Here is a 16,142-nt window from a genome sequence, read left to right as displayed (position 1 = left end):
TTACTGCTACTAAGCGCTGATTGGTTGGCGAGCTGCTGAGTGACGTGATTTGTGCTTATGAAGGTCATGAATGTAGATGCGGCACCTTGAGAAAGTCCTACATTGGGAGTTCAGAAGCGCTCAAATATATGACTGCATATATATATATATATATATATATATATATATATATATATATATATATAGACACACACACACATGCCACTTTATTAGGTACAACTTGCTAGTAAAAGGTTGGGCCCCCTTTTGCCTTCAGAACTGCCTTAATTTTTTGTGGCATACTTTCAACAAGGTGTTGGAAACATTCCTCAGAGATTTTGGTTGGTTATTTGAGTTACTGTTGCCTTTCTATCCTCTCGAATTAGTCTGCCCATTCTCCTCTGACCTCTCACAGCAACAAGGCATTTTCGTCCACACATGTGCTGCTCACTGGATATTTTCTCTTTTTCAGACCATTCTCTGTAAACCCTAGAGATGGTTATGTGTGAAAATCCCAGTAGATCAGCAGTTTCTGAAATACTCAGACCAGCCCGTCTGGCACCAACAACCACGCCACGTTCAAAGTCACTTAAATCACCTTTCTTCGCTGTTCTGATGCTCGGCCTGCACTTGACCAAGTTGTCTTGACCACCTCTACATGCCAAAATGCATTGAGTTCCGGCCATGTGATTGGCTGATTAGCTATTTGTGTTAACAAACAACTGAACAGTACCTAATAAAGTGGCTGGTGAGTGTATATCAGTTGTCAGAAGAAAATCTTGTACCTAAATTGACATAATTTAAAATTGCCTGTTGTCCTTTACATTGTATATAATTTTCATGAAGAATGGACCAAAAGAAAGCCCAAAATGAATTCTGGTTCCATTGACTTATATTAAAAGATAAAGTAGGTTTTTTCCTTCTCCTGTAAAGTTCTCATTTTTGGAGAAATTAGGTTTTCTTCTGACAAAAGTGATATACGGAGTGTTTTTTCCTTCAAGACATTTGTGGCATTAATCACATGAAGGCTGGGAATGGGAAGTAAATCATACTAGATATTAAGTATGCAAAACAATTATTACTCCTGTAAGCTCTAACAGCACTGCTTCACTTTTACAAATGCTTCATTTTCTACATTTAGTTTTTCTTCTTCCTCCTTTGAACAAATATGCAGCAACTGGCTGTTTATCATAAATGTCTAAACGCAATTGTTTTTTTTACATCTATAGGGTGTTTTCTTAAAGTATTCTTTTAAAAAACACTGCCTTTACAAAATGTAAATTAGACTGAATAAGGATACTACATTTCTGTATTCTGAATACTTGCATGCCCTTTTAGGAGTATAATCTATATTATTCAGGGTGAAACAGAATTCAAAACATGCAACAAAGCACAACGAAGATTAAAAACTGATTATGTTGATGTTTTCTACACTGTACTACAACACAAACTAACAGACACCATAACTATGGCCAGATCATATGTGGCAAGTGTGCAAGCCAAAGTTTGTAGGAAATGTTCAGCATTTTAACATTTCAAGAATGTATGATTTGGTCACAACAGAAACATTTGTTTATTGTCTCATGATTGTTTTTTCTCTCTAACCAGAGAAAGTGAGATCTCAGCAAGTGCCAATATTCACCAAAAATCCAAACAGTTTCACAGATAAATGAATTCTCTTGAACTAAATCAAGCTCAAGAGAAAAGACAATATTGACAGATTTTGCTTGTTAGGATCTGGTCTGACACTGTACAGAAATGTCCTTAACCCATTGAGTTCTCATGGTCATTTACACTGGAAATACAAATCTATCAAATGTTAAACTTACAAAAGCAACTCAAACCCAAAATTATAATTCAGTAAAAAGGCTGCTTTAATATTAGAGAAGCACATAGTAATTCTCTGCTTTCACTTTGTTAAACATGTAGAGGCAATTCACATGATAACACATTCTGACCACTCTCTCACTCTCTAAGTGCACCAAGTCGGTCATGTTCTGCTTACATTAAAAACAGAATTCATTCTATAAATGTTATTAATGGCACATGATTAGGTCACTTATGGAATTTTTTGCTTGGATCCTTAGCATGATCAAGCAAGAGCGAGCATGGAGTGAACTGGTTCCCATACACCTCTTCAAACCTCCTCATCTTCTCCACTAATTTGTCAGCACCAAATGTGTCCACAAAGCGGAAAGGACCTGTGGAAATAGAATAAATTAAAATAAAAAAAATAGAATGAAATAATTTACCAGGCATCACAGTTAAAAACGACATTTTGTGGGAATAAGTGAGGAATTGGCTCTTTGCTGCTTTTGTTTCCACTTGATCATGTTTTACATTCTACATACAGTACATGTTTGGCTTTTGACAATATATACAAATAGTCATTCATAAATTTACTATGTGCCAGAACCAGATTAGCCAAACATCTGTACTGATTTTTTTTTCTACGAACACCAACAGAAATTGTTAGTGAAATGTTATTGACACCATTTTATTTTACTAACTGTTTTATGCTGATTTTAAATTAAGTATAAATAGAAAATTCCACCATGCTGATCTACAATGGTGAAAAATGTTACTATGTAACACAACATAAAACCTTAAAGGAATAATTAAGGAAAACAATTCCACACACTTTTTTTTTTTTTTTTTTTAAAAACACAATTTTCTCTTTATGGCAAACATGGCCAATCGGCCAAGACATACTTGGTGTCCAGATTTTGCTTATTTAGTTTGGCACTGGAGCTACAACGCTAATGTAGCTACCATGTCATGGACATCTGCCACTTAATATCTTTTTTGACAACAAACATCTATTTTAGCCTCAAAACTCCACTGTCATGAGGCTTGGCTATACACGCTGATCCATTACGTTTGTGGTAGGAGGAAATTGAAGAAGAAGAAGAAGAAGAAGACGAAGACACAAATTCTGTCAATGTGGATTTTAAACTTGTAAGTAAAACAAAATTCTAGACTTTTTAAAAAAAATCATTTTTTTGACACCTATTTATTATAAAGTTAAGTAGTTTTTCAAAAAAAAAAGACATGCAGTCAATACAAAATGTAAATAAATAAATAAATAAAGTAAAATTAATATGTCACAAGATGATAATTCTGAAGCTTAAACATAGTTGTAACTTCCAAATTTTGTGATTCTCACCTCCAAGGCACGGGGGGAAACCCAGACCAAACACAGCTCCGATGTCTCCCTCTACTGGGTTGGCCAGGATGCCCTCTTGTAGGCACAACACAGCTTCATTCACAAAGCGAGACACCAGTCTGTACTGCACATCTGAGTCTGATGACCTGCTCAGTGGAAGCAAACATCATCAGAAAAGCAGAAACAGGAAGGAAACCGTTCTAAAATACTGAGCTGGAAGAGTCTCACAGCATTAACACTACTGCACTGCACAGCCTGGTAAGTAATGTGTCTGATTTTTTAAATGAAACCTTTCATTTGCAGTACAAGTTATTGCAACAGGACCTGACATTATGCAGTCAGTCTAATCAGGTAAACACTTTAAGAGAAGTTTAAACTGCAGTCCGTTATGCGGCAACCAATTCCCAATTATTTATCTGTTCAGCACCCCACCAGTTTTACTGTTGTTGTCCTTAGTTTTTCTATACCGAACGAACTTAGTAGAATGACCACATATAATTATACAGAAGCAGCTATGGCCTGCCACCTGTGATTACCCTATTAATGAATTCTACAGTTGCCTAATAACTAATCAACAAAGAAACGATTATCCTATATTTTTCACATTATTTTTAATTATAACATTAGTTAAGTAATATAAGTCCCAATGTAACTGGAAAAAACTGACATTGTGTGTACTGTATCGTGCAGGAAACATTCCCAGCATTCCTTTCAAACAGAGTTTTATAAAGGAAAGATTCCAGTGCAAGTCAATCCAGAATGTTCATACAATGCCTCTGCCTCTGACCATGCAGCACGTAGCCCAATTTAAATTAGTAATGATATTTACTCTAAACAGTGAACTATCATTTCATTTGAGTTTGTTTCTATGTTGTTTGAGGTATACTTTATTCTGATAACTGAAGAACTTGCAATCTTCTACATTCTTTAATCTGAAACCTCAGTTAGTGAGAACACAGCTTACAGTGAAGAAGAAAAAACTTACACTGCAGGGTTTGGTGTCATCTTGTAAAGCTCAAGAATCTCCTCAAGTTCTGGGTTGACATCTTTGTGTTTGAGTCCAGGCTGGTACAAATAGCATCCCTTACCAGACTTGCGGCCTATCAAAATATCAGTGTGGGTCCAATATGTACACAATGACTGACATCTTTCAAACAAATTTCAAATGCTATACATCTTGATTTCTACTACCTTTGAAACCTTTTTCCACCATTGTCTTCAGAAGTTCGGGATCTCCTCCACCAAATCTTGAGCCAAAAGCTTTGCCCAGGTCCTCAGCCACATGAGCGGCCACATCAATGCCTACTTCATCAGCTAGGGTGGCTGCACCCACTGGAAACCCAAATCCTGTAGTCAATGAGTCCAGTTTCTTGGGGTCCACTCCTTCCTGCATCCACAGAGGTACAGTACATTACTTTACAGTTTTAGAAAGATAAGTTTTAGAACAAAATAAAATCTTAGCATTTACAGAGTGTACACACATGAATGTATGACATTCAACATACCTGGAGTACTCTGACAGCTTCAGCTAACATGGGAGCTAAGCATCTTGTGGTATAGAACCCAGGTCCATCCTGTAAATGAAAGGATTTTGTTTAATCAGGACCTCAAGTTGTAACAGTATTTGGTAGTTCTAATTTGATAATACAATTGAGATTCAATTTCAAAAACACACAAAAAAAGGTTCTGTCAAGCCAGCTTAGTGTAATCCATGAAAAACACAGTAACTCACGCCAACAACAATTATGATTTTGCCTTGTTTCAGGCCAACTGCAACTGCAGAGGCTGTGGTATCCTTAGATGTTTTGTCAGTAGTAATTATCTCCAGAAGTTGCATTTTGTCCACTGGAGAAAAGTAGTGCATTCCAACTACCTAAGAAAAGAAAAGAAAGAAAGGGGAAAAAAAAACAACAGATTATGTTTGAAAGCATACCTAAAAAATATTTCAAAATCCTCAAAAAGGCCTTGAAAGAGCACTTACCTTCTCTGGTCGTGTACTGGCAGCTGCAATGTCTTTGATTGGGAGAGCTGATGTGTTGGAGGCAAATATACATTCGGGAGAAGTGACCTGTCAGAATAAAATAATTAATGTATGATACAAATGTGAAACGCACCCTACACAAAGATGGACGTTGAACTCAATGCAGTGATAGTATGTGATTTGGTCACCGTTTTCTTAGGAAACATGCCTCAAAATGATAATGTAAAAGGAACTGTTTCGGTTGTTTAAGTCTCTGCAGATGACTGCATGTAAAATGTGATACAGATTTTAGTTAGTTTTAGATTCAGTTTCAGAGCTTCTGACTTGAAAATTCAATCCATATTGGAGTCATCCAATCAAATCCAATTCAATTCAATGCATTAACCAGTTAACATACACATTTAACATTTAAAAAAAAAAAAAAAAAAAAAAAAAAGTATTAGTATTTTTTTCTTTCCCCACTCCCCCCAGCTGCTTCCCCTAGGTTTACAACACTGTGCAGCTGTCCTCTAGCAAATGAAGATTATTAAAATATACACAAGTCTATGGTTCTATGCTATACCACACTTTGATTGTTGTTGTCCACTTTAAACATCAAATAATTTAAATGCAGAGTAAGAAGACTTGCCAAGCCTCAGGCTATAAATTACACAGAATCTGAAAAACAAACTGAATATACCACATATTAAAGATCTACTTACAGCTTCAACTTCTCTTAAGACCTTATGTTTGATAGCAATGTCCTCAAATACAGCCTCAATAACCATGTCAGCCTTTTGAAAGCCACTGTAGTCCAGCTGTCCTGTAAGACTCGACAGTGTGCTGTCTCTTTCGAATGAGGTAATGCTCTTCTTCTTGGTCTTGTCATTTAGTCTAGGAACAACAATAATGAATGCAACACTCTGTTCTTTCAAACAGATGCATGAATCACTTATGATGTGATATATAGTTAAATTCTTACACACCCTTTGTAAACCTGTTGCTGTCCCCGGTTGAGTCCCTCCAGTGTGGTGTCCTTCAGAATGGTATTAATGCCTTTATCCACAGACACCTGAGCGATGCCTGCCCCCATCAGCCCTGCTCCCAAGATGGCCAATGTTCTATAAAGAAAGGATTGGTTAAGACATCAATTACTGTCTACAAAAACATGAAAACACTAATCAAAACAGGCTGTTCAGTAAACCAATTTCAAAAGCAGTCTATTCTCAGACAGAGCTGACCCCAATCCTGAGAGTAGGCACTTACTTAACGTCCTTTTTAGGGACTCCAAAACGGTTCTTCTTGCAAGCAACTTGGCCATGGTACAGTCCAATAAGTGCTCTGGATTCAGACGTCATTGCTAATTTGCCAAAATTCTGCAAAGTGGAACGTACAAGTGAAATATTTGATTTTACATTATTGTTAAAGTAATTGTAATCTATAGATACAGAAGAAAAACACATCTTACAAGTGAATTAATTTTACCTGTGACTCTGCTAGGTATCCTGCATCTAATCCTTGCTCCATGCCAGCCTTCACACACTATGGAACAAAGTAAGGTCACATTAGTAGACCTTTAAATGACTCTGAATGTGCCCTGAAAAATCACCCATATAAGTTTAAAACCACATTTTATAATGACAAGAAAACAGTCACCTATGATCTTTCTTTCCTCACTTACAATAACACGGTTCACTGGGAAAGTAACGTTAAATGTATATTTTTAGTTTAGAAGAACTTACCTCAATGATTTTCAGAGGGGCAGGGTATAATCCTTTTGTCTGTTTCATAACTTTTTTCTGCACAGTACTGTAGATCTGATTTCGCACAAATGGGTAGCTCATAATATAGTCTTGTATTTCTGAAAAGATGCACATTATTTGCAAAGATAAATCGGTTATATGAAGGACAGAGAACAGAATAGAATAACAAAAATAAACAAAAGACAAACATACTTTGCATCATACTCTTTTCTTTAGCGAGTGGGATTTTCTTATTGACAATTCCTCGTGCACAGTCAACAGCTATTTCCTCCAAGTATTCAATAGTTCTCTCCTCTGGGCTCTTCAATCCAGGACCTGGTTTACATTTCAGATTTGAAAAGTTGATGAACCTTCACTATTTTTTAGAGAAAACTGCAAGAGAGAAAACTGAAAGGAAATATTATTACCTAGGGTGTCAACCAACTGGTGCACCAGGCCCATTTTCTTGGCTTTATCTGAACGGATGTTTCTTCCTGTTAACATCATATCAAAGGCACCAGGAAGACCAATCTAAAAGGAAACAAACATTTAACACCTGTTAACATAGAGTAATAATATATTACAATTCAAATTCATAGTCCATATAAGTATAATCTATCAGAGACATTACAGAAAGCATACAACTTTGAAGTGAACATTAAAAGTTATACATTAATTAGTGCGCTAATATTACTAATTACTATTTGTTACTAAAGACCATTTTTGGCAGTCTCTGTGTTCCTCCAGCTCCAGGCAGAAGACCCAGCAAGACCTCAGGGGTGCCCAGAACTGTCTTCTTATTCTTTGTAGCCACTCTGTACTGGCAAGCGATGGCCAACTATAAAGCAGAATGTGCAGAGTGATGTCTCAGAATCACGCTGTATGGTAAATATCATCTTTAGCTTCAGCACAAAAAAATTCTAGAAGATCAAAGTACAGGCATACACATCGCTAACCAAAAGTTTGGAATCACTTGTAATCACGTATTAATAATTTGGGTAGTTTACATACAACAATACGTTTTGAATATAGATTTCAATCCAACAAACTAAACACCAAAAGCTATATTTAGATGTTTTATTCAACATTTATTTGTTACTATATACTGTAATTACCTATTACAACAATTTGTCATTTTCAAAATATGAGGCATTTCCACATAGATTATCATATATTAATTCTCAACATTATAAAATGACTAAGAAAGCTGTATAATCAGCTCGACTCATCATTCTAGACATATTTAAGATTCATTAATTATTTTAAAGTCTTCTAGCTTCTTACTAAAATCACTTGAAAACTATGAAATTGCAAATTCATATTATACATTTCTCTGAAACCAAACGGATCAAAAACTTTCCAAACTTTGAATCCAAACCTTTAAACAGTTGTATTTTTTGTACATCAAATGTAAAAAACAGAATATAACAGAATACTCCAGAGCTAATTTTCACTATGTCCACTAGCTGTCCTACCGTGATCTGTAAACTCTGAATATCACTGAAAATGATTTCTGAAAAATGATCACTAAAAATGACTGATTTTCAACAAATGTCATAAAATGAAAATACACTATATGGACAAAGTTATTGGGACACACTTCTTAATCATTGAATTCAGATGTTTCATTCAGTCCAATTGCCACAGGTGTATAAAATCAACACCCAGCCATGCAGTCTGACTTTACAAACATTTGTGAAGGAACGGGTTGTTCTAAAGAGCTCACTGAACTTTGGTTCAAAGTTTGGTACTGTAATGCAACTATTGCAACAAGTTAGTTTGCAAAACTTCTTCCCTCCTAGATATTCCACAAACAACTGTGAGTAGGATTATTGGAAAGTGAAAGTGTTTAGGCAGCACAGCAACTCAGCCAAGAAGTGGCAGACCACAGACAGTTACAGAGCAGGTGGCAAGTGCTGAGGTGCATAGCGCATAAAAGTCAGCAACGCTCTGCTGACTCAGTAACTGCAGAGTTCCAAACCTCCTCTGTCATTAACATCAGCACAAAAACCATGCACCAGCAGCTTCATGGCATGGGTTACCATGGCCGAGCAGCTGCATGCAAGCCTAACATCTCCAAGCACAATATGCCAAGTGTCGGATGGTATAAACCATGCTGCCACTGGACTCTGCAGTAGGGGAAGCATATTCCGTGGAGTGACATATTATGCTTCTCTATCTGGCAGTCTGATGGACGAGTCTGGATTTGGCAAATGCCAGGAGAACGTTACCTGCCTGACTGGCCTGGTGGAGGAGGGATAATACTATGGGGTTGTTTTTCAGGGGCTGTCTTATTCCTCTTGGTTATAGTGAAGGGAAATCTTAATGCTTCTGCACACCAAGACATTTTGGACAACTGTATGCTTCCAACCATGTTGGAACAGTTTGGGAAAGGCCCTTTTCTGTTCCAGCATGACTGTTCCACAAAGCAGGGTCCATAAAGACACAGCTGGCTATGTTTTGTGTGGAACAACTTGACAGGCCTTCACAGAGCCCTGTATATTTAGAATGGGATGTCTAAAAGCTCTTGTAGGTGTCCCAATACTTTTGTCCACATAGTGTATTCCATCAAACTAAAATCCTATCGACTAATTTTAATGTTGTATGTTGCTGTTGTATCTGGACTGGGCATTTTCTCGCAGGAAGACAAACTATAATATATTATTGGCAAACTATGATCTAATAATGATGAAGTATTAATAATCAGCCAGAAATTAATTTAAGAAACCACTTCCTAAAAATCTGACATAAAATTGCAAATGGTCATCTTGATCTTTTTATTTAACACAGGCCTGATCATTAAAGTATCATTTTAACATAAAAATATTATGACATTTCTGAATGTGACTTACCTCTAACCCCCCACCAAGACATGAACCATTGATGGCAGCAATAACAGGTTTTGGGGACTTTTCAATTTTTTCAAACATTTTCTGCCCCTCCTGAGAGAGATTAGTTACTTCTTCTGTACTTTTACAGGCCTGGATCATGCTAAAACAAAGAAGACAAGTTAAGGAAATTAAATGTCAACAATTACACTTGGACCTGTTGATACACAGCAGCACAGGACTATAATACCAGAGGATTAACATTTCAATTTCCATATTTCAAAAAGGCTGATGGGCTTATAATCAAAACCAAAACTTATGTACAGAACACATTACTAACTTTATATCAGCCCCTGCAATGAAGCAGCCAGGCTTGGAGGAGATCAGTACAGCACTTGTGATTGCATTATTGGCCCAAATCTCATCCATAATTTCAGTCATCTCCTTTTGCATATGAACTGATAGGGTGTTCACCTGGAAAAACACAGAAATAGATAAAATTGATTAAAATTGATCTGTTAAACTCAAAACAAGAATGTAAACACATTGAAACAAAATTTACCTTTGAGGTCGGGTCATTGATGCGAATAACGGCCACATCTCCCTTGATCTCATAGTTTACGTGTGTACGAGCTGAATAAACATTGAAGTTCCAAGTTATTTCAGACATATTCAGGAGAACAGAATACAAGGACACAGTGTAACAACATGTGTCACCAGTAATGGCAAACTGCATTCAAGTTAGTCAGACAGATAGAAATATAATGTAAATCAATAGACATTTACCCATTAAGGAGGATGTGACACTGAAGTTCCTTCTAGAAGCATCTTTGTTAAAAAAAAACAAAACAAAAAAAACAGAAAACAGATCTACATTTTAACAGACGTTCAACCAAGTACCTACAATGTTAATTACATTCAACGGTGTTTATTTAGCCCTGCGATGGACAGGTGGCCTGTCCAGGGTGTTTCCTGCCTTCCGCACAATGACTGCTGGGTTAGCACGACCCTGATGGAGAAGCGGCTTAGAAAGTGTGTGTGTGTGTTTATCACAAAGAACATTTAGTTTATAAAACTTACCAAATAACAAATATTCCTAATCCATTAATAAATGAAAACAAAAGTGTTAGGTCAGGTAAGGCCAGGCCAGCCTAAGACAGGGCATTCAGTCAGTGGCGGAATGAAGTGGGGGTGGGAGCGGGAGTGTCAGAAACACTGACTGACAGCAGACATCCGAGTGAACTTTAACCCACATTCCCCACAAGCTCAATATTCCGAGTAATGACTTAGCCAGAAACGTCCTTTTCACTTTCAGAACTCAACTCGGAGACACAGGCAGTAGAAGATATCATCCATCTCATTTTTACAGCACATATCAGCAAAATGGCAAAATGAGAAGGCCAGACAATAACCGCTAACCGGATTAACAGTCTGAAGTCACCCGACTACAGGACAGCAGGGATACCATCATTAATAAACCACTGACGGAGCAACAACCGCGCAGCTACATGCCAAATACAAGCAAAGAGGTTACAGACAACTGACCCGTTCATTCATTCATTCATTCATTCATTCATTCACTCGTCTGCGCCCCTTCATTGATCTCTATCCGGCTAACGCCTGAATTACAACCATGACACCACTTAAGCTAAGATAGCGAATTAGGTCAATTAAGACCCCTAATTAACTCGAGCACTTAACTGCTTTGTTAAATGCGCACTTAACACCGAGGACCGGTGAACGATGCAGCGCTGTACTGCACCGTAATTTTAAGTGATGTTAAGCCGCTGAGGGTCAGCAGTAAGGTTAGCCTGCAGCTACCAACGGTGAAGCCAATAAATTAGCCTAACAGCTTCCCAACTGAGCCGAAGAACTACAGGGGGAAACAAAGGCCGTGCAGTGCGCTGAACTTCATATATAGGCCTGTGGAGACTGGATACCTGTAAAAAGACTGTATCTTTGCCGTACTGTAAGTCTGGACAGAAGACCCAAACCTCGCACTCCTGCCATCTTGGGAGGTCAATGCTGACGAGCGGAAGAGAGAATAAAAGTCTGCCGAAGCTCGCTCGACCAATCAGAGCCGCTATAGCGGAGCTGACTCCTCCCTCTCCACCGAAAGGGGGCGGTCCGCCCAGGACGAGGGCGTCTTAAAGAGAAACTCCTGATTAAACTCGGCGAGTGTGAAACTTAGCAGACCTGGGAACGTTTTTCTGGCCATCTTCACCAAACCACTGGTGACGGACAGAGGTGGACGAAGTACACAAATCATGTCCTTGAGTTAAAGTAGAGATACCCAAGGTAAAATATTATTCCAGTAAAAGTAGAAGTCCTTACTCTAGACCTCAACTTGAGTAAAAGTACAAAAGTACTTGCCTTCAAATGTACTTAAGCATCGAAAGTAAAAGCACTAAAAGAGTAATTATGGCTCTGATCATCGTCATTAATTAGTGACGCTGATGTCTATTAAAATGATCATAAGCACAAAACACTGAAGATAAACAGTTTCCAGCAGGGAGAACCGAGTGGCTCTGAAATCACTTTTACACACAAGCAAAGTTTCAGTTTAAGATTACTTTGTAAATTAGTTACAAGTTGAATAAAAACTGGCTTTAAACTCAGGATCACAAATGAGCTTCCTTTACTGTATTGATCTGTAGGCCTCTGTTCATAAACATAAACTAACCAAAACTAATTTACTACAAAAAAAATTGTTTGTATGAATTCAGAAAAAAAGAAACATGCCAGTCACGACTGAATGTGTGTACATATTTCTATATTGTGGTCTATTTACACAAAGTTAGGTTAGTTCATCATTTAGGCAGATGTATGTGCTCCCAAATTTTAATGCTGCTGCACTGACGTTGAACCGTGTGCTTGTACTGGGTCAGTATGACCAACAGGTCAAAACAAGCTCAGAACAAAGTGACCACTGTGCCCTGATTGGTGTTCTTGCTTTGCACTTCTTTTGTTTTGACATGTTAAGTTTTTATACACACAGAAACCAAAAGGAATGACATATTTCTCAAAATGTGGTGGAGTAAAAAGTCAGATATTTGACTTTGAAATGTAGTGGAGTGAAAGTAAAACGTCACCCAAAATGGAAATACTTAAGTACAGATACAGAAAAAACTACTTCAGTAACAAATTACATTTACTTAGCTACTGTCCAACACTGGTGACAGATGGGTCATTCGTCTACAACACCACTACGTCCTCCTGTCAGCTATAGTTTCGTGCAGTTCAACAAGCCTTAAATAGGGGATTTACACTGCCAAATAACTTTGACTCTTTTCTAGCCTCTCAGGATGCTTGACATTGAACAGCATCCCATCTTTGTTATAGGCCACTGTTTACAGGTCTTTTAGAGGCACCCTATATACAGTGTCATGTAAACTCTGCTATAAAAATGAGATATTAATGTGTGATGTCCTGCTCTGTCTACGCTGTAACAGTTTCTTACAGATTTGAACATTTTTGTGCAATATTTAAATTGTGATTTTTTTTTTTAAGTTTTTCTTTCAATCCAAACTGTGTCATGGGGTAAATGGTTACCTGACCAACACACTGTTGGGTCATTTACCACAGCAAAGTTTAGAAATGTATGAAGAAACTGTTTATTATTTCTGTGATGCAATATACACCTAAACTGAAAGGAGAAGACCACACCGTGAATTTAAACACAAAAAAGATGATACAATTTAATAAGAGTTTTTCAGGATAACAGGAACATGCAAAAGGAAAAATAATTAATAGAGTGGATAAAAACATATTTCAAAACACTTAAAACACTTAAAGGCACACCTAGGGCATACAAGTAAAGGGTCTAAAATAGAGAGAGATAGACAGAGAGAGAGAGAGAGAGAGAGCAAGTGGTGGGGCACCTGCAGGTGTCTTCCTCATCTAACACAGATGTGGTCGAAGCAGTTATATCTTTATGCAAATTATATGTAAAATACACAAACTGCATACACAATTGCTGATTCATCTTTACAAATTAAAACTGCTGTAATGCAGACTTAGAGGGGCTCAGAGAGAAATCTGAACACTGGTGAGAGTCAGTCAACAAAGACGGTGTCCTTCTTAACAACATCAGCAAGAGTCGCTCTCAGTCAGGCTAAAGTCCTTGAAGGGTCACCTTTCACCCAGTTATACAAAGAAGGAAAAACCCAGTTCCAAGTTTTGTAGCACACAACCTTAAAACAGAATAACATAATGACTAACTTATACTTTACTACTTTAGTAATTCATATCTAGCAACATGTGTTATTTCCCCATAATCCCTAGTTATACACCTTTGGTAAATTTAGTTAAGATCAGTTTATTTGTATTAATTGGCATTAATCGGTACTGTCTCCACAGTCGGGGCTCAGAGTTGTTGTACTACTTGTATTTTGTTGTACTATCAATGCCAAAAAAAAGTTTCCGAGGTGCAGTGATCCAGATTAAATTTCAGAATGAATTGGACAGCTGTTCATTAAATATATTGAAATTAGATTTGACCCCATCTTTTAATAAGAATTAAAAAATAAAGACCCTGTAGTCCTTTTCCCCTACGTTACCCTATAAACACCTCTTCAAGGCTTACATTATAAGACACAAGATGGTTATGTGATTATTATTATTATCATTATCATTATTATTATTATTATTATTATTATTGTGGGAAACAACAGCAGTAAACTAAATGAAAAAACACTTTGCTGACTGAAAATGGATGTCATATCTGGGTAAAATAATAAAATAGAGTTGTACGCAACAGTGAAATGATATTTTTTTGATTTTTGAAATGAAAATAACACATACACAATTACTGTTTATTTGATTAATTTAACAAACAAACAAAAAAAAACTACAAAAGCTCTGGCACATTTGTATTTTTCATGTTTGTTTTTCTTACAATATGGTAAACTCAGCAATAAATGGAAATAGTGCAATGAGAAATGAAAGAAATCAATCAAGCCTTTCAGTCAATCAATCACAGTCAATCAAACCTACTGTCTAACCCTTATCAGCATCATCGACCTAGTCTGTTGACATTTCACACTTTTCTTCAAATCATCCAACTCTTCACCAACCATTCTACACCTACTGGAGTTACGCTACACTCCTATTTCACAAAAGACCTAAAGGCTCTGTTTTGCTACCTTTTGAGAAGGCATACAAGTTAAACTGTACAAACAGTCCTGAGCTCCACGTTGTGATTATATCAGAATAAAACATGAGATTCACTATTGACTAAATGCTCAGCTGAAGAGTAGGTCAACGTTAACGCAGGGTTGTGCCCTTAACATGGACAATGCATCATTATTTTTGTTTTTCTGTGGAACACAGTAACTCCATTGTGACTGATGTATGAAATTCTCCTGGCTGTACTCAGGACTATTTTCACATGATAATCTGTAACAAGGGAGTCATACATAAACCTCATGTGCTTCCCACTCATACAGTAGCATATTAGTAGGTTATATATTACCTCACAGCAAAATAAAACAGAGTCTCTTAGATATATAATTGTAAACAAGCTCTTGTTAAAAGGTACATGATGTTAAACATAACTTTTGGTCTCTTATCCTAGAGGATTGATTGGAGGACTGTGCATGAACTGAATAAGGCCTATTCTCCATTGTTTTTTGACACAGTGCCCCACACACTGCATTAGTGATTGCATCACACTGCCCTCATTAAGTTAAACCACACTGTGTTCTCGACTCTAACCCAACACTTGTTTCTCAGCAACTACTCCAAGCCCTAAACGAGAGCAGATATTCGTAAGACAGGCGTTCAAAGAATTCTCGTAATCAGTGTTTGTATACTGGGTCACAATGGATGTGTGAATGTGTAGATGGTGTCAAGGTCCATCTGAAACATGCTGTGTTTGGACAGCTGTGCTGGGGGATAAGATGTCATACAGCATGACAGTCAGGCATTCCCAACTAAATGTATATAACTATATAATTTGTCTGCAGCCTTAATTGCAGAAAGCTCAATGCTCACAATACAAATGCTACATACTACTTAAACAAAACAATGTTGCTATATAATTTATATTTATATATTATTTATATCTAGTGCTACAATAATAAATGACATCCCTTAAAGCAGTTAACAGTTAATCAGATTATGTGTGCTGGCGTCTTGGCCACAGAAAAAGTGAAATCACTCCAAGTATTAACAACCACTAGTGGTGCAATGATTGGGAGGCCTGTATTTTAATCAGATTTTACACTGATTCCTACTGACCTCCTTTAAATACAAAAAAATGGAGGCCTTACAAAGTTTATTAGAATGGTTAGAACCCACTCACCACAGTATATAAATATTATAGGCAGCAATATAAGGACACATAATAATGTAATACTGTAATAATGGAGTGATTATATATATATATATATATATATATATATATATATATATATTTTTTTTTTTTTTTTTTTTTTTTTTTTTACATTTTTATTGATACATGTTTA

General features: G+C 36.8%; 1 protein-coding gene across 1 annotated transcript; it reads right to left on the bottom strand.

Moving 5' to 3' along the window:
* Positions 1-1,533: 1,533 nt before the first annotated feature.
* Positions 1,534-11,721, bottom strand: hadhab (hydroxyacyl-CoA dehydrogenase trifunctional multienzyme complex subunit alpha b). The gene is made up of 20 exons (XM_017694487.2): positions 11,616-11,721; positions 10,462-10,503; positions 10,238-10,308; positions 10,016-10,149; positions 9,700-9,838; positions 7,566-7,685; positions 7,276-7,378; positions 7,061-7,183; positions 6,848-6,966; positions 6,591-6,647; positions 6,372-6,481; positions 6,092-6,226; positions 5,828-5,999; positions 5,127-5,213; positions 4,878-5,018; positions 4,651-4,719; positions 4,337-4,532; positions 4,131-4,245; positions 3,146-3,291; positions 1,534-2,180 (listed from the first exon to the last, which is right to left on the bottom strand). The coding sequence occupies exons 1-20, from the start codon at positions 11,683-11,685 to the stop codon at positions 2,035-2,037; spliced, it is 2,295 nt and encodes a 764-aa protein (XP_017549976.1). The 5' UTR covers positions 11,686-11,721; the 3' UTR covers positions 1,534-2,034.
* Positions 11,722-16,142: the final 4,421 nt, after the last annotated feature.

This window comes from Pygocentrus nattereri, chromosome 10, assembly GCF_015220715.1.
Source record: "Pygocentrus nattereri isolate fPygNat1 chromosome 10, fPygNat1.pri, whole genome shotgun sequence".
Taxonomy (NCBI): domain Eukaryota; kingdom Metazoa; phylum Chordata; class Actinopteri; order Characiformes; family Serrasalmidae; genus Pygocentrus; species Pygocentrus nattereri.
Note: the sequence above shows the minus strand (reverse complement) of the source record. Positions and strands in the feature narration are given on the sequence as shown.

Coding starts and splice junctions, on each gene's coding strand:
- hadhab (XM_017694487.2), bottom strand. CDS start 11,685: ATGGCAGGAGTGCGAGGTTTGGGTCTTCTGTCCAGACTTACAGTACGG. Junction 6,967..7,060: donor AGAAAAGAGTATGATGCAAA/GTATGTTTGTCT, acceptor GCATCTTTTCAG/AAATACAAGACTATATTATG. Junction 4,720..4,877: donor AAATCATAATTGTTGTTGGC/GTGAGTTACTGT, acceptor TTTCATTTACAG/GATGGACCTGGGTTCTATAC.